General features: G+C 36.0%; 2 protein-coding genes across 2 annotated transcripts; one reads left to right on the top strand and one right to left on the bottom strand.

Annotated features, from left to right (window-relative positions):
• Positions 1–10667: 10667 nt before the first annotated feature.
• Positions 10668–13328, bottom strand: LOC126614278 (uncharacterized). The gene is made up of 2 exons (XM_050281861.1): positions 12602–13328; positions 10668–11031 (listed from the first exon to the last, which is right to left on the bottom strand). The coding sequence occupies exon 1, from the start codon at positions 12928–12930 to the stop codon at positions 12652–12654; it is 279 nt and encodes a 92-aa protein (XP_050137818.1). The 5' UTR covers positions 12931–13328; the 3' UTR covers positions 10668–11031; positions 12602–12651.
• A 991-nt stretch (positions 13329–14319) lies between these two features.
• On the top strand, positions 14320–18841 carry LOC126614262 (lysine--tRNA ligase, chloroplastic/mitochondrial-like). The gene is made up of 14 exons (XM_050281846.1): positions 14320–14634; positions 14764–14982; positions 15127–15238; positions 15503–15611; positions 15846–15903; positions 16053–16121; positions 16644–16751; positions 16936–17028; positions 17171–17275; positions 17424–17630; positions 17845–17939; positions 18026–18116; positions 18228–18401; positions 18486–18841. The coding sequence occupies exons 1-14, from the start codon at positions 14371–14373 to the stop codon at positions 18576–18578; spliced, it is 1797 nt and encodes a 598-aa protein (XP_050137803.1). The 5' UTR covers positions 14320–14370; the 3' UTR covers positions 18579–18841.
• The last annotated feature ends 592 nt before the right edge of the window (positions 18842–19433 follow it).

The raw sequence follows: 19433 nt of genomic DNA, 5'->3' as shown, positions 1-19433 counted from the left end.
TTCACATTCTCGATCATATTACGATTAGTCTACTTAATATTTCTTCCACGTCAAAGTTAATTGCATTAATTTTCAACTCAATATCCACGACTATAACGCTGGAAAACAAGAAAAAAAAATCAACAATATAATCAGTAATATCTGCTATGTATTTCACTTGTCAAGTTAATGCATTTCGGCCAATGAGTTTAATAATTTAATGTATCACAAGCAATAGCAATGTAGCATGTGTTGAGTGATCTTAAGTTTGAGTGATGAACGATGAGTGTGTGAGTGCAATCTGAGTCTGAGGCAACTTCTGCACTTTTCACATGACAATTATTGCCATCTTATACACACAATAATATCATAAACTTGTGAGGCAACTTCTGCTTGCCAATTTCCTTCTTCCTTCTTCAGTCCACTTTGACCAGCTTAAAACTTTGCGCTTTGTTCATGACAAGTAAAGTAACTATTATTTCTGCCATTATATTAAGAAATGAAATTATAGAAATAACAAATACATTCTTCCTTCCCGCCAGACAGATAATCTGACACTCCACCAGAATATTTCATTAGCATGAGAACAGCTAGGGCAACGGAGTCTGAACCTCCACTGTGGAACACAACACCGGAAGGTTTCGAGGGCCTCAACACTACTGCATTACCATTCTTTGTGTGTGTGTGCTGCTTCCACCCAAATATTAAATTAGTTAGTTAATAGTATGGGTTAAATTTATATTTAAGATTAAACTGGTGGTAGTTCAGTAATTTCCGATATTCGTCTTCTCAGAATCCCAATGAAATTGAAAGGTGTCTCTTCAGCTGCCATGATGATGACAAAGGTGGAGATATGACTGACGCAGAGCCGCAGAGGGGACCCGTCGCTTGTTATTTTCGCAAAACGCCGTTACTTCCCTCACCTGCCTGCCACAGTGACTATTCTCTTATTATCATGGTATAAAATATCGATGATATCAGAAATATCAGTAATTAAAAAACATGAAAATATCGAAATATTATCGATATCGATAAAAATTGAATAAAAACCACGGAAATTGTAAGAAAAACTTAGAAATTTTTATTGAAACTTTTGAGAATGTTTATTTAGTCAATTATCTATTAGTTTATTAAAAAAATTAGAAGGAAATGCATTACATGATGGATTTAACTTATTTAAGTTGATTATACAACGAGCTGGCAAACATAGTGAATGTATAAAATATGTAGTAATTAATGAAAAAAATTAAACACACCATAATCATTTATATATAATGATTTACTACAATATTTTACACTTTATACATCTGTGAGTGTATAAAATATGTAGTAATTAATGAAAAAAAGATTAAACACACCATAATCATTTATATATAATGATTTACTACAATATTTTACACTTTATACATTGCATGATAAGATATATGAGTGATTTAGTACCGCATAAAGTTCCTATGAGGTTCAAAATTTTCACTATCTTCATCATCTTTATGTGTAAAGTAAGTTTATTGTGAAGAGTATTCATCAAATGATAAATCCCCAAAATAGTTTTGCATGTAATTGTTAACATGCTACTCATATAAATATAAATATTTTAGCATATTATCACTAAAACATAAGTGATATATGGTGGTTACGGTGTTGGAGGAGTAAAATGGGAGGGGTTCAAACCCCCTTTGTGTTTTTTTTTTCCTCCCTTTTTTCCCCTTTTTTCCCCTTTTTTTTTCTTTTTTTTTCCCTTCCTTTACATTAATATTTTTTATATTTTAGCGATATTACACCGATATTTTGACAATTGCTGAAGTGTGAGCGAAATTATCGACATCGATATTTTCTGATATTATCATCGATATTGTCGATATTTGTACGATGTGTACATGGATATGTCGATATTTGTACGATATGTACATGGATATGTTCTGAAATATCCGTGATTCGAAAAAACCGAAATATCCTCGATATTTCGTCGATATTATCGATATTTCAGACTATGCTCATCACCAATCTATTTGTGATTTTTTTTCCCTTTTTTTTCTTTTTTTTTTCTTTTTTTTCCCTTCGTTTACATCGATATTTTCGATATTTTAGTGATATTATACCGATATTTTGATAAAATATTGCTAAAGTGTGTGCGAAATTATCGACATCGATATTTTCCGATATTATCGTCGATATTGTCGATATTTGTACAATACGTACATGGATATGTTCTGAAATATTCTTGATTCGAAAAAATCGAAATATCCTCGATATTTCGTCGATATTATCGATATTTCAGACTATGCTCATGACCAATTTATTTGTGACTTTTTTTTTCCCCAAAACATTTTGGCTCTTCTATTTAGCATGAAAATAAATTACACACGTATCCGTTACGATACCCTAGCATGAAAAACAAACGACTCGTGTGTTTTTTCAGTCTCACATGGTATCGCATTATTGATCACATGTGTAATTTAACAAGTATATAATTGTTGATTCTGTAATTAATTTATATGAAAATTTCCGTATTTTACAATGATTTAATTAAGTACAGTTTGATTTAATTAGCTAAAAGTTACCAGAGGAACGAGTCTAACTGCTTCAGCTCGATTTTTGGAGGTCTAGGGTCTAGACCATTCTTTGCTAAAAGATTAAACCAAGTAATCAGTTGGTTCGGATGAACTAGTTTCACATCGGCACACATGAATGCCCGATATCAATATGACATGAACAAAATAGTGAGAAAGATGTATGAGGTAACAAACTCACTAAGTCACAACGGATTGGTACCTCTAGCATTTGGGCACCATTGAATCTTTCTTAGAGACAGACTAACAACCACTACTAAATAGTTTAATAACAATTTTATCTCCAACTTGTATTTGGTCACATGCTAACGCAATATGTTAAAAAATGTCTTGATGTTACCAGATATAATTACTCAGTTACATATTGTATTTCATTTTATCATTTTTCTAACATACAATTTACATTTCAATAGAAAACCACATGTATAAACATGCAAAGTGGAGCACTATTGTTTGTGCTTGTTACCTATATGAACTGCTTGGTATTTCAATTAGGAAAATTGGGTTTTGTAGCACTTTTACAAACCCACCAACTAAAATACCTATGTTCTCAAAATACAACCTTTACTAGTCATCTTTGATGAAAATACTCTCAAGATAATATGTTATCTACACAATATTATTACATTCTCAACACAATATTGATATCTTGTCGATACAATATTTTTTAGTAGGAAGCTTTTAACTTGAGGTATTTTCATTAAAGAAGACTAATAAAGATTGTATTTTGAAAGCATAGCTAATTTTGATTGTTGTATTTATAAAAGGTAATACTAGAGAAACTAATTTATAGACTAAATTTTGTAAATTAAATAACATAAGAGATAATAATTGAATTATTACTTAAACGTTGATTGAATTATTACTTAAACATTTATATTTCATATTAATAACATACTATTTAGTTTGTAATTTTAATTTATAAAATTAATCATCCTAACATTACTTATTTATAAAGGGGTTAGTGAGCCCAATTTACCATTATTTAAAAGGAAAACTAATGAAAAAGGCTTGAAAACTTTGAGTTTTAATGATAAGGACAAAATAAAGGGTAAAGTGAATAGTACCAGGATTGACTTTTTAGTGTAAAAATGTGGTTTTTCGTTAAAGTGAACAGTACCGGATGCTTTTCGTTAAAGTTCCCTTATTTAAAAGGTTGTGTTACTTATGTACTCGGTCAAATTTGGATCAAGAAGTGCAAGATGGTCAAATGGTAATCCAAAAAGAGAGGTGGATGATGGATTTGATCATTCGAGTCGAAAATCATCACCCGTATACAAATATAGGAATCCACGGGCAGCAACAACAAAGAAGTGACGCCAGGGACTTTTTAACACCCGTGCGGTAGCATCAGCCGCCGTACACGTGTACATACACTTACCAGTCCCCGCCCGTGACGGTGAGCATCAAACTGTTGGCGCGAATCACGAGCAACGGTCAAAAACAATAGAAAAGGGTAAAAAAATGAGTGAGTAGGGCAAGAGAATCCAAAGCCAATTGGGAAAAAGTCATAATTTGAGATTCAAATTTGTACCCACTGGGACCCACTCACTCTGATCTCTGTCAGTTTTATGGCACGGTAATGTGTACGTATATGGCAGGCGTATGGTATGGTATAGAGTAGTGGATAGTAGTATAGGGATTATCGGGGGGTGGGTGTGGTCATGTGTGTCTGTTTCTGATTGTGTCACCAGCACAGCACATGGGTTCCTATTGTGTTGTGGGTGTGAATTATGAGAAAATAGCCTTGTTATGTGTTTTGTGTCTTGCAAACTTGCAATGTGGGGGTGGGCTCCTTGCTACTTTGACACAACATTATGGACATTATTGTCCATTAACATCTTGATTGGCACAAGTGGACAAGGATTTTGGATCCTTTTTGTGAGGATACGCTTTGGATTTTCTTTTTGAGCATCTCGGGATTCATAAATCGTATATATTCATCGTATATCGTGCGATTAATTTTCATAAGATATTATTTATATTTAATTTTAAATACAAAATTTTAAAATGAATTTTTACTGCATGATATACGATGAACGAATATGAATTAATGAATCTCAAGATAAAATCCTCACAAAAAAGGATCTTGAGAGGATCCTGGTTCGACACATGTCACATTTCTATCTGTCTTGTACCTCTTGTAAGAGAGCAACTTTATAATATGGATACAAATATAACATTACCGTAGCAATTCAAATCGATGATATAATGTTGTGATTTTTTTATTTGTACATAGCAATAACTCATTGGCACGAATGTTAAGTTTGTTGGAGCCTAGAAAGATTAAATTTAGAGACAAAATTTTGAAAACTAAAGGACATGGAAGATGATGATTGGTTCATTTGCTTATTCCTATTAGTGACACATCATTTAGTTTACAAATTTAATCTCCCTAACATTACTCTTAAAATAAATATGATAATTTTTCATAGTCACGTTTCAAGTGCTCGAGTCTTGACCTTTAATGCGTCGGGATCATGTATATGATGTATGGATTTGGGGCACTAGGAGCCTTAAGGTCGGAGCTTAGGTGTAAAAGTCTTGGCGCAGAGCATGGGGTTGAATCCCGGTAGTGAGATTTCAGGCCGTCGGAATCTTAGAGGTCTGGTTTTGGCTACGAGGTCGGAATTACAAAGTGCCGATCCCGAATCCATTCTTAGGGCCAATATCGTAGGTCAATTCTTGGGTTTGGGTTTCGAATACTAGAGTACCGGGTGGAGTTGAGTCTCAATAATTGAAGAAAACAAATGCATGCATGACAACTTGTTCTTTCTTCCTTGGCTTTCGAAAGAACTTACCAAGCATGTTATTGACTTGGTTTTTATAGCTAGCGCTTCAAGGTCAACAACTTTCCAGGATCCGTATCGGAAGTCTACTGTTTCTTAAAATCCTTCTGCTTTAACTTTTCTTATATCAGTGAACTAAATTATGAAACGAGTAATTAATTCTGATCTAAAACGTTGAGTCTTTATGACTATTAGGGTAATGTTATGAAGACTAAATTTGCAAACTAAATGACGTGTCACCAATAAAAATAAGATCAGCATGTAAGTAATAAATCGATCATCAACTTTCATATCTTTTAATTTTCAAAATTTTGTTTACAAAGTTAGTCTCCCTGTCACTACTCTAACTATTAACTTTGTGATTGTTAAAGTGTGAAAGGGCTCATTATCTTGGACCTGGGCACAAATCAGTGGTGCATGCATGAGTCATGACTCAAAACTTTTGTATGCACCTTCGAAACAAAAGTATCTTTTTTATATCAATTATTATGGGAAATATAGTTTTCTATTAATGCCCGCATATCTTTTTCTTTTTTAAGAATATTAATGCATGCTGACTCTTTACTTTTGAGATATGTATATATATTCTAAACTCAAAATAAATTAAGAAAAGGTTACTAATCTGTTGGTGATTATGTATAAGAAAATAATTAAAGCCCATGATCAGCTAACCAAATAAAAAGGCTTCACTCGAAAGGAGCTTTTTCTTTTTCTTTCTTTGGCTTTTGGCCACGATTCGTAGCAAATTGCGGCATACACTTACCAATCAATTACCCACAAAATTGTAAATTACTTGCACAAAGGAATAAACTTGGCTCCTCAGTAGATGAAGTGAAGTTCCTCCTCAATTTACTACGTGACCGATTTATAGAATTTTATATTTATGACTGGAACAGTGCATATTATAAATCATTATGTAAAAATTATCTCTGTAAAATATAATTGAAAATGAGATCGTTTAGTTATATAAAAATAGATTGATGAATTTAGTAAAAGAATTATGAACCGTCTATTTATTTGCTATAACTGATTGACTAAATAATCGTAGTTTTAATTGTGTTTTTGTAAGATAATCTTTAATTAGATTGATTAGATACAAAAACTAAAATAACCCTTTATAATATGATTTATGAATAGTTCCGATTATAAATACAAAGTTTTGTAAGGGGATCACTAAGTAAATTTAGAAAGAACTCCTCAATCCCAAGGAGCCAGCCAAACCTATTCTCACCTACAAAAAGAAAAGAGAATATGGGATAACAGGTGCATAGTCTAACGCGTGCCTTTGTCAACGTCGACGAGCAATGCATGCATTATGAATGGCTGGCTTTTGCTCCTTCAGAGAACCATAGAAAATGCAAAGTATGAACACATATATATATATTAATAATACAATAAATACATATAAATATATATATTTTATTCAAATGCGTTTGTTTGCAGAGGATAGTTACAGACAAATTATTGGGTTGGGAAAAGAAACAAAAGAAGCACGGCTGCACAGGAAAAAATACAAACGTGCAACGAAGAGCAATACAACAATGCTGTTACTGTTATCCAATTAAGGCCGCATGTGGTGGGGCAAATTACGGGCCAATTTATAAGAAATTCAGAATAGACAAATCAATGACATTTATTTTTCTTGTTCGGTTGGATTTTTTTTCGCTAATTTGTTTTGATTAGCTGACCAGAGATTATAGGCCTTCTATATAAAACAAAAATTTGTAGAAAAATATATAGTTCTGGTGGAAAACTGGCAAATAATGTGGTACTAGATCAGACGCAAAAGTCCATGGACATGTGAACCATAGGTTGTATATGTCATATGGGATCGGTACAACTGGTGGTTAGTTTAATGAAATTAAGTTCCATATTCTGAGTCCTAAATCTTTTATTCTTTGATGATCCATACAGATTAGATAAAGTTTGATATTGAATTTTAGTGCCCCTGGAAACCTCAAGGATTTTTATTTTTGGTGCCATAAATACTTGATGATACAAATAATACAACATTTTGAACATGCAATCATGCAAGTAAGTTAAATTGTGAAACGAGAAGAGGAGGATGTGAAGAATTCTTAATTTGCATGCTCTGACGGAACAAAAATATTTTCGGAGGATTCGTCTTCAAGCTAATATGCACCGACACACATACACACATATATACATACATACATATGTATGTGTGTGTGTGTATATATATATACATATATATGAACATGATCATCCTTATTGATTGTCATAAGCAAACAGCCAAGTGATAAGAAAAACAATACAAAAACTACACTTCTTCAGCCTTTATTTCATCCGCATAATATTTGTTATGGTGTATTTAATTTAAACTATATATTGAAAATATTCATGGGCAAATATTAGCTCACATCTCCGTGGAAAATCACAGTCTGTCATTTTTGACCCCCAAAAAAAATCAGAGTTTGCCATCTACTGCAGAGAATTCTCTTGTTAATTTCAATAAATTATTTTCACACGTATGTCAAAACCAGGATTTGCAAATAAGAAAGAATATATTAACGAGCATGCAATTTTCTTATATATGTTGGAAGACTGAAGCTTTCAGCTTGCAGCACAGTGCCGATCTGCCTGCCATATTAGTTAAAAAGGCTGCTAGTGAAAGGGAAAATATACTTTGCAGGAGGGGGACGAGGCACCATCTTGGAAAATTGAAAACATGGATTATGGTACAAATCTAGAAATCTCCGAATGACTTTATTGTGCTGTGTGACAGACAAGATTACTAAAAGAAAACAATGTCGAACTTCAAACGCTGATATCAACCGCAAAATGATTAGTTTTTATTTAATTATTCCCAAAACATGAATGTCTCCTTCATTAAATTAAGGAGGGCCGACTAATCCACACAAAAGAGAACTAGGGATATTTATGCAATTTTCCCAATCCTTGAGCATGGCTGTTGATAATAGGGTAAGGTATCTGGCCAAATATCTAAAAGAGGCCGAGACAAGGTTAGGGAGCCAATAATAGTTAAGCACTGTGACATGCGAGCTTCATCTTACCAATTCTAAGGGTGATCGGTAATTTGGTATGAACCAAACAAGAAGCAACCATTATTTTAGGCTTGACCTTTTGTGGCGACACCCATTACCCATTAGATAATCAGTCAGCAAAAATTGATGCACCCCACAAGGCACTACCCGATACCCACCAAGTGGAATAGTTGAAAAGTTGGGAGGAGAAAGGCCATCACCATCACTAGTCAAGTGTCCAGAGAAACAAAGAAAAAGAAGGTATATGCATTGCCTTTTTCTAATGGGGTAATGTAATTGCATATTTGATAAGTCTCTGAATAACTAAAACCTAGCTCTTACTTCCCTTTTTCCTCGTCATGATTGTGCTATGAAAATGTAGCACTTGCTAACAATGGGCACCAAACCTACCTTAATCATTAGACACGACAAAGAAAAATGAAAAGCCAATGCCCCACATGTTTGGAACATATACACCATATACACCGTGATTGGTGTATGATGCTAGCTCTACTATTTCCTTTACGAAAAAATTTCACATTCTAAACTACTACAATCTGTTGAACGAGGATCAAATTTTAGGATAAAGGGGTAATCACATTGTCTTGGCTAATTACCCTAAGAGGGCTAGCAAACCTTTATATTTGGAACTACTTTTCTTTCTACTTTCTCATTTCTTTTTATGATATAGTAACGTTACTTAATGATTGAAACCGTATGTTGTCTAGGTCACCTTTTAAAGAGCAACTTTGCACAAAAGAACCAAACAAGTAATTATCAAATTGTTAGATTAACGTTGTTATAATTTTAGTGTTTAAAAGACTTATTGAACAACCGGTAAAAGATTTCAAATGCAATTAATTTTTTGTAGGAATAATGTTGTTAACATTCTTCTTTGGCCTAAATCACATCTCTCTTATTTCACTTGCCGCTCTGTGTTTTTACCTATGCTGATAGAACAATAGTAATAATCTACAACCATCATGATCCAGGTCCTCTAATGAAATGGATTCTCATCACCGCATCACACGTGATAAAGATGAACAGCCTCCTCTAGGGTATAGCTAATGCTAAGGAGAAACTGGAAGACACATTGCAATCAACAGCTAGATACAGCTGCAAACATATCCATGTTTGACTTGTGTATGCATGCCATGTGCCATGTTTGGCTACGAGAAGAAACACATTGTTCTAGCCAACTTGGTTAAGCTCATATCTGCAACATGCCAGGAGATTAGAAAACATGAACTGCATAAGGCAGTAAATCGAGGAACACCTTAGTTAATCTTTTCAGTTGTTGAAGTCTTGAAGATGATAATCACCAATCTTGAACCTAATAAGCTGAGTTACTAATGCTTTCAACTCACACAAAAACCAACATGCATGTAGGATGTCGCAGCTATACTTTCTCTGCAACGACTATCATTCCCTACACTTAACAGATTACCAAAAAATTAAGAGACCAATGTAGCAACTAATTCACAACCATTACTACCAGACCTTGAATTAGAAGCTGCCTAATTGGCACCCTCACACAGTCAAGTGTGCTCTTCAGCCATCGCGGAAGGCAGAAGCCAGAAAAAGACGGGAAACGAGAGTATTCACTTCTAGTTTGCTAGATCAAATACTCAATTGGTTGGTCTCCAGGACTCTCTCTCGTCGCATGTTTCTTGCAGGAAACTCACTGAGCATATCGTTTTAATGCACATATTTCTTACTTGTACTACCATAGGAAGACAAGTGAAAGAAAATAGCATGCATAAATCTGATTGATGCTAGCCGAACTTATCGTTCCTTTTAGTGAAAAATATATCGTTGTACTAAGAAAAAAAAAAAATCTGATTGATGCTAACCACTGGTGGAAACACAAAGGTCCAAGGTTTCAGTTCATACAATGTATAACACATTTTCCCGTGCAGAATTCCAGTGTGGAAGTCCTCGGTTCTTGATTCATTAATCTCAGCTCACGGAACACAATTAATAGAGCAACAAGACTTGCATCGTAAGGCTTTCCCTGCCTCCCTAGCATCGTATTGTAAATCATCAGACTTGTGAGAACATTTCATTTGTCTCAATCACTCTTAATTCCACCGACAATCTCACAGACATAACCCTTGTATGAATAATTCATCGTGCCCAATTTTCATTTTCTAAAAGCCGGCGCTATGGCGATGTAATTACCTAAATAATTCTGAGTTTGAATCTACCCATTTTAGGTCTCATTAGCTTATCAGTTATTGCTCCACCTGAGTACATCATATCAAATCCAAATAATCAATACAAATTAGCAAGAAACCTCAAATACACGACCGCTAAAAATGAGATGCTGTATAAGGTTGAGTGTTTCTAATTATTAACTATATCATCCAGTATTTCATACAATTTGTAAATACAACATCACCAGCATATGATCACATATCGATGCTTCCACGTAAAATTAGATCCAAAGAAATCAACAACCCAAAGGATCTAAGACTGTTTGAAGCTTTCATATAAACACAGGAATGGGATCTCAACTTAATTGTATTCAGAAAGTAATTTTCCTTTTCATCCACCAGCAACCAGTAATCTAACTACCACAAAGTTAAGCCTGCTCCTCAATTATATCATGTCCCCTCCCACACAAACCGTACAATGTAATGCAACGAAAGAGTTTATCGAAGAATCTATCTTCCATCCTGCATCATCCTACAATAAGTGCTGAAATGCATTAGCCAGTGTTTGAAGAATTTAACAGTTACATTTCACAAAAGCAATCTGTGCAGCAGCATCAAGTGATCAACAAATCCAACACTGAATAATTTGTGTATTATTCCTAACATCCAACAAGCACACAGTTCTTTGAAAAAAAGCACAACTCTGACGGGGCTGCATGGATCCCATCACTTTTGTGAAAATGTGGAACTTCTGTTTTAGAAAAAAAAAAGAAAAGAAAAAGAAAAGGGTTTCTAAAATGAATTACAGACTATGTAGAATACCACTGCATGAAGAAGATGGGTTGGTTTCGGTTACATTGACAATTTGACATAGCAAGTCTTTAACAGGCCAATGTGCACAGAATATCATCTCTCAAATATTAGTAGGTTTCAACCACCAAGAGGTGAGGGTCATTTTCTAGAAAAGGTCATGTTTGATGTCCAAGATCTTTTCTCTTCAGAAGCTCTTTACAGCCCATCAATCATGTGACAACCTAAGAGCATGGCCTTATAACTCAATATTCAGTGAACACCCGTTTCTATCCTCCACTTTCCAATTTAAAGTATGAAAGACTACCGCTAACGCTATCTTGCCAACTTGCTCCCCGGCATTTCTTGGACTACTCAAGTCCTTGTTGAAGATCAGTACAGCAATAGTCTGTACTCCACATAATGCTAAATTTACAATGGATTCCAACTATTTCCCAAAGATTTAAGGCGCTCATGAAATTTATTAAATGTGACTATTCGTTTATTCAATCTTAAACTCACCATACCTTCATCCCTCCTGCCTCAGATTTGACAAATGAATCTGTGCAACCCAAATCGTAGGAAATCTCAGATCTTGATCAGTGTTTTGGAGAAACAATCAAGTTTGACTTAAAGTTTCATCACTCAAGTCACGAGTGAAACAGAATAGTTCTTACTCCATGCTTTATAAGTTAATCAACCTTCCTAACAAAGATTATTAAGATTCCAGCCAAAACAAAAGAGAATAAACAATGGTTAATATGAGCCACTGGTGCAGCTTGCTTTTGGATACTTCTTGACGATAAATTTTGGGAGCTATTATTCGCCCTCTAGAAATGGCATCCTGCACTCCTCTCTATACGAATTTTCCCTTGTCCTTTTATAAAGTGAGCGCAGGAGGTGACAAAAGCGCTTTGCTTTTCGAACAAATTGCCATACGTACATACATATATACATAACAAGTCAATGCCACAAGCACTAGCAAAGTTCATCTTTTTTTTTTCATGGCAACCGACTCTTAGAACACTTGATTCTGAACATTTGTTCGGAGAGCGAAGCGCTTTTGTCACACTAGTATCTAGCTTCTCGAGCTTCATGCCGATGGCCCATTACATTTTAATATCAGATGAAAAAGAGCAATCTTGAACAACCCAATTCATGAATTCAAACAAACCACTCAGTCAACCCGTCATTCTATAACAAGATTAAAAGTCAATGATCAAGCAAGAAAATCAGCACAAACCCACCATTCCAGAAAAGAAAACAAAGCAATTGAGATCAAAGAAACCGCACAAAGGATGGTAGAAAATTACTGTAGAGTGGAGCCGGCGAAGGAGAAGACAATCGAAGAAGCAGAAGGGGATCAATCAGAGTGGGGATCGTAGTAATAGTCATCGTAATCGACGGTGGTGGACGAGTCATCGGAGTCGGAGGAAGAGTAGTAGTAGTAGGAGTCGGGCGGAGGGACGCAGAGGAAGGTCCAGAGGCAGAAAGCCAGGCGACCCAACTGCTGCAGAGGGAAGCAGAAGATGAGATCTAACAGCTGGTGGCTGCTCATGCGCTCCGGTAAGCATGCCAAGTACTGCCACATCTCCGCCGACAGGTGCGCCACCGACTCCACCATTACGCTGTTGAACACCATTTTTGTGCCTCGTCTGTCGACTTCGCGTGCGTATGGGAAAGGGGACTCTGTTCTGTTCTGTTGCTATTTTTTGGTTGAATGGTTGGGCAATTGGGACTCAAGAGTCTGGTTTATTTGGTTGAATGGATCTCAATTTTCACCACTCCGACTGTTGGAGTCGTACAGATATAACACTCAAAAGAATTTATGTCGGCAAAACAGATGACGGATAACGTATCATAAACAAAGACGTAAGAAATAAGGATATATTATGTGGATGGCATTCTTCATCCTTGATGTTTATTGCTTGTATCTTTACGTTACAGGTAGCAGATATGCAGCACTTCGTAAATAGTGAGAACGACCCATCCTGCATTTTGCCCAACAATTATAGCTCTGTTGTTTCCTAACCCTTCTTACCAAACCACTGTAAGGTTGTGAATGACAATGAATGATGTATTGGATTACTTATGTTGTAGACCACTTGTTTATTGAGTTGTTAACAAATTAAGTAATCTGACAGTCCAAATGAAATAAGGATTATGGAGTCTTAGCCTTTGCAATTGACCTAAAAGAAATCTGATGGATTTCACTACAAAGATACAGTATCATGGTGGGACTTAAACACTTAAGTGATAGGGTTTGACTTTCACAACCAATAATAGGTTGGTTGTGATTAAACCCTAATGATATAAATATTATGGTTAAGTCCCTGCTTCCATACGCTTATACTCTCAATCACGCCAAACCCTATTCACGGTAGAGAGACATTTTGAAGTACTGGAAGTAGAAGACAACCTGTGAACTCAAGCCACCATGTCTCCAATCGGTGCAGGTTAGTATCATGCATCTTCTTCTTGTAATTATCATGATGCATGTTAGTATCATGCATCTTCTTCTTGTAATTATCATGATGCATGTTAAATTGTTATCCTAGAACCATGTTGTATTAGTCCACCTTACAACCACTACTTTAGGAAACAAGTGTTGCTGTCTTTAAAACATCGGCAGGATTCTGAAATCCCGGAAAATTTTCAATGCGCTCAAAATATGGGCTGATACACCACGAGTCGTAATACAAATAGATAAATTTAAAATAAAACTCTGATCCACTTATATTATGATAAGTTGTGTACGGACCCCTGCTCCTTTGAAACAATGAAAAGTATCTCCGTATCAACCTATTTGTAAGAACTTTAATTCAACAGAGATGACACTACATCGTTATCTCAAGTGAATTTCGTAGTTTGCATGTAAAGAAGTGTTGAACTATGTATTGGCTTCCGCTGTAACTCAAGGCAGGGGTACAAAACTGGCTCGCATCTTCAATGGTGGGCTAGATGTTAGCCCATTTCACAAAGCCCACTACAGGTTGGCCCCCTTGTCCACGGAAGAAGTGGGGTGAGAAGTAAACACCAAAAATCAAACCAACCATTGAAGCTTTGGAACCAAAAAACAGAGATGGATGCGCTGAAGCTTTGGAGCCTATCCTCGCAGCCATTGAAGCACCTCTTCCGCGTTGCTTCATCCACCACCACGACGAATCTCAGACGACCCTTTTCTCATTCTTCTTCGTATTCTAGAGTTGTCCTCCGCTGTTGCTCTTCCACCTCCATCTCCACCACTCCCGCCAACGCCGCCAGAGCCGGCGGCCGCAACCGGCGGGCATCCACATCTTCCTCCACCTCCGATAGAGACGCTGTTCGAGCCATTCGTTTGAAGAAGGTAAGTTCTTTCCAATAAAGCTCTGACTGAAATTCTGAAACTTCAATGGCAGAGTGTTGGGACATGAAGGAAGTCAATTTATGGGTTTGAAATTTGTTTCCTTGAATTCCGTTTCCAAATGGGTTTTAGGTAGAAGAACTGAGGAGCAAAGGTTTGGAGCCATATGCTTATGGGTGGGAAAGGACTCACACTGCTAATCAGCTGCAAGATATATACAAGGATTTAGCGGACGGTGAAGAGGCAAAAGCCGAGAGGGATGCTGTGTCTATTGCAGGAAGAATTGTGGCTCGCAGAGCGTTCGGAAAGCTTGCATTTTTGACTCTGAGGGACGATTCCGGCACAATTCAGGTTAGGAAAGCTTGCATTGCTATAATGCTTATATCTCATTCCTGGCTTTTTATTAAAAAAAAAGAAGCTCTTTTATCTACTCTTTAAGTTAAACGAAACGAAAATTAGAGCAAAGTGAGTGAGGTTATGAACATTTGGTTACAGCTTTACTGTGAAAAGGAACGGCTTGCAGACGAACAGTTCGATCAGTTAAAGGCATTTGTTGATATTGGTGATATAGTTGGTGCTAGTGGATCCATCAAACGGACAGAGAAAGGTAAGTTCTTTAACGTTTCTTGTTTATATTTGGTTGCTAAGCTTAGCTGATAGGCTAATAGCCTCTATAGTAAAAGGAACAACAACTATACTCGAGTTATGGATCAGTTGCTAGCTAAAAGGAAAAGCCTTTTGCTATTTGTGAATTTTCATTAGCTAATGATGTTAAACCAACCAACAAGTTTCATGCTTGTCTAAAAAGAGGTTATATTAGCCTCAAGGTCCTGCAAAGAAAGCTAACAAAAATTATTGGTTAATTCCTCAGGGGAGCTTTCAATTTATGTGAATTCTTTTGCAATTCTTACAAAATCTCTACTCCCGCTGCCGGACAAGTATCATGGTCTAACAGATGTGGACAAGCGCTACCGTCAGCGGTGTGTTGATACTTTCTTTTTGAGCATTACATTTTATATGTTTAGATGTTATACAGTTTTCCGCTACAACAACAACAACAACAAAGCCTTTTCCCACTAAGTGGGGTCGGCTGTATGAATCCTAGAACGCCATTGTGCTCGGGTAAATTGTTACACTAGATGAAAATTTTGGTTTACCTACAAGTTTCTAATTTTTTGTGTCTGTTCTATCTTATTTTCCCCATTAATATTTAGGTATGTAGATATGATTGCTAATCCTGAGGTAGCTGATGTATTCCGGAAAAGAGCAAAGGTAAATCGTTCCTGTTCTCTCCTTACCAGAAAACAATTAGGACCTACTAGGTTTCTAACTTTCTGATATATTCCTTTTTATGTTTGATAAGTTTTGAATTAATACTTCCATTCTTGAAAATGATTTTACTTGTTTGTTTTACTGAGTAGATTATATCGGAGATACGAAAGGCAGTGGAGTCTGTTGGTTTCGTTGAGGTTGAAACTCCAGTTCTGCAGGTTTGGCAATTTCTCCCAGTTTCATATTTGCATGGCATTTTAGCTATTTGTTTTGCTAGGCTCTGTGGTTATTTTGGATAGTGCATGCTCATAGATTACAATTATTCAATTAAAAGCCTGGCTGAAGTTTTTTTTCCTGGTAAAGTGGAACTGGAGAATTTGAAAAATGAAGTTCATCTTGTGAACATAAAATTTATATTTGAAGTTTAACAGTATCCTTGAGATGACAATTGATCATTGGTTGTTAGGTCATTGACTTATTTGTAAAGCTAAGAGAGACTTTCCAATGACATGTAGAGAAATAAACAAATAGTGGAAATCCAAATTGGTCTCTTGTTAACATGTTTGCATCTATTCATATCAGTTGGTGATGCTTATGCAAGAAATAGTTGCCTGGCCTGAATTTATAAGTTAAAGAAATACTATTTAATTCCTGGAATATATAATTTCTGATTATTTTTATGAATTTATTTTAATGTCATATACCTGGAACTTGGTTTTTTAATTGATTTGATAAACTAGGGAGCAGCTGGTGGTGCAGAAGCTAGGCCATTTGTTACACACCATAATTCACTTGGAAGGGACCTGTACTTGAGAATAGCAACTGAGCTCCACTTAAAGAGAATGCTGGTGAGGACTTTAGTTTTGTTGAGAATGTGAATGATTACTAATTCCACAGAAACTCTATAAAAGATTGGTTTAAGTTTCATACAGTAACAAATGAATAATTGGGCATAAGTTTTATTTCTCTTTACTTCTAACCTTATCTTACACCTGAATTAGATATTGAATAAGATCTGTCTATGGATGACAGGTTGGTGGGTTTGAAAAAGTGTATGAGATTGGTCGAATATTCAGGAATGAAGGCATTTCAACTCGTCATAATCCTGAATTTACCACTATAGAGGTAAATTAATTATTACTGTTTATTTTAACTCATCTTTATATACTTTACCAAATTAGCGTTACTAGGTGTAGGCTATTATATATAACTTTATTATTTTTATCAAGTGAAGCTCTGATCATTATTGGTATTAGTCTGATCTTAGATGTATGAAGCATATTCAGACTATGAAAGCATGATGAACATGGCGGAGGAAATTGTTACACGATGTGCGCTTGCAGTTCATGGGACTCTTACTGTTGATTATCAGGTAAATGCGACTTCACCCAACTTGTGACGGGATTTCTGTGCAGTTTACATTTCTGTGAAAAGCAAGTTGGAAAGTACGTGTGCTTAGTAGTAATATATGATATCAAGTTGCTTTTAATACGTTGTAACTGGTATCGTGTTCTATGCAGGGGGTGGAGATACATCTTGAGCGGCCTTGGAGGAGGGAAACCATGCACAATCTTGTAAAAGAATCCGCTGAGATTGATTTCGGTGAGTTGAGCAATGATCTTAAAGTGGCTAAAGAAGTTACTCTGAAAACCCTCGGAGCTGACCTTGATCACAAAGACAAAGTTTCTATTGAAGCATGCACATCTATTGGCCACCTTCTTAATGAGGTTGATCTCAATCTACAATCTATAGTTCTTGATCTTGGTTTTTGTTTGCATTGACTAATTAGTTTGCTGAGTTATCCATCTGATGGGAGGCTGTTGATATGAAAAGAACAGATTTCAATGATGAAAATCAGAAACTTTTTGAAATGTGGATTTTAATTTGTTTTTGTTCTACGCTGTCTCCTTTTTTTCTGGTCCTAATTGTTCATTCGTCCAGGTTTTTGAGATTGCTGTAGAACCAAAGCTTCTGCAACCCACATTTGTATTAGACTATCCTATTGAGATATCTCCTCTGGCCAAGCCACACCGAAGGTATTATACCATGTCGATTAAATTGCGTATTACATTCATTTTGGTAGTTTTACATATCACCTTACACCTTTGTTCTTCTAAATTAGAAATGCAGGGTTGACTGAGAGATTTGAGCTTTTCATCTGTGGTCGTGAGCTGGCCAATGCTTTCTCTGAACTGACCGATCCTATGGATCAGGTAATCATGAATGCTGATTGTTTATTTTTACTGCCAATTGTTGTACAGTTCACTATGTTGATTTCTATTACGAAGCATAGAGGATTTATCGTTGGTGATAAATTTGGGCAGAGAGGACGCTTGGAAGAGCAAGTGAGGCAGCACAATGAGAAGAAAGCAGCAGCTATTTCCGAAACAGATGGTGCAAATGATAAAAGAAAGGAAAATGATGACTCGTATGAGGTGACTCTTGATGATGATTTCCTTACAGCTTTGGAATATGGGATGCCTCCAGCTTCAGGAATGGTACGGTCATTATCCTGTCATATCTTTGTAATTTGGGAGAAAATGATAGGAAAACTAATGGGTAGAAGTTATATATATTTTCAGGGACTTGGAATTGACAGGCTAGTCATGCTTTTAACAAACTCGGCTAGCATTAGAGATGTAATTGCCTTCCCAGTTCTTAAAGTTCAGCAATAAGGAGACTGAGACAGCAAGAGGGCCAACGACGAGTTATTATATTGAGGTCAAGCTGCAAACGGCTTTATGTTTTATCCATCTATTTTTACTGATGTCCAGTTTAACGGGCTGCGGATACCTGGGTTTATTACTTTGGGGGCATAAATTTTGTGGTTCCGCCATATGATAATGGACTTTGGCAAAACGAGATTAGTTGTTGGAAGATGTAAACAAGATGGTTATAACATTGGAAATATATTTTGGGTGGTCTTCTTTTGTTCAAATTATGTACGGATCCGACCATATGAGGGTGTGTCGGTGTCATCTATAAAGGTGCCGTGTAATCATGGAAATATAGCATCTCAATCTCTCTCTCTCTCTCTAAACTATTTTTGTTTTGTTTGCAAGTTGAACTTTTGCAAGTTGAAGTTGTAGTTATATCATGCAAGAGCAAGAGAGAAATAATGAAAACGAAGATGATGGGATTGGGATGGGACTTTGTGTTGTCCCCGCCCCCGGCCCGCCCCGCAATGATAATGATATATATTACAAAGAAAGAAAAAGGGCAATACATGCGCTTGTCTGTTTGTCTGTCTGTCTGTCTGGTAATTTGGTAAACAATTCCCTTCCTCTTTCATAACCTTACCTGCCTGCTGCTGCAGGGTGTGTTACTTTTCTCTGAGGACTCATCATCACCTGCCTAAAGCCTTCCTTCTTTTGGCTTCTATAATTATGTGGTTTTTTTTTTTTTTTTGACTTTTTACCAGAAAATAAAGGAAAGACGTTGACTCTATAGCTTGTTTCATTCACTCTCAAACTCTCCATTTCTGTTTTATTGAAGCGGTGTTCTAATTTATTCTTAACTAGGAGGCTGAG

Source organism: Malus sylvestris, chromosome 3 (genome assembly GCF_916048215.2).
Source record: "Malus sylvestris chromosome 3, drMalSylv7.2, whole genome shotgun sequence".
Classification (NCBI taxonomy): Eukaryota; Viridiplantae; Streptophyta; class Magnoliopsida; order Rosales; family Rosaceae; genus Malus; species Malus sylvestris.
The sequence above is the reverse complement of the archived record's forward strand: the minus strand, read 5'-3'. Positions and strand labels throughout refer to the sequence as shown.

Coding starts and splice junctions, on each gene's coding strand:
- LOC126614278 (XM_050281861.1), bottom strand. CDS start 12,930: ATGGTGTTCAACAGCGTAATGGTGGAGTCGGTGGCGCACCTGTCGGCG.
- LOC126614262 (XM_050281846.1), top strand. CDS start 14,371: ATGGATGCGCTGAAGCTTTGGAGCCTATCCTCGCAGCCATTGAAGCAC. Junction 15,612..15,845: donor GACAAGCGCTACCGTCAGCG/GTGTGTTGATAC, acceptor ATTAATATTTAG/GTATGTAGATATGATTGCTA. Junction 17,276..17,423: donor CTCTTACTGTTGATTATCAG/GTAAATGCGACT, acceptor TGTTCTATGCAG/GGGGTGGAGATACATCTTGA.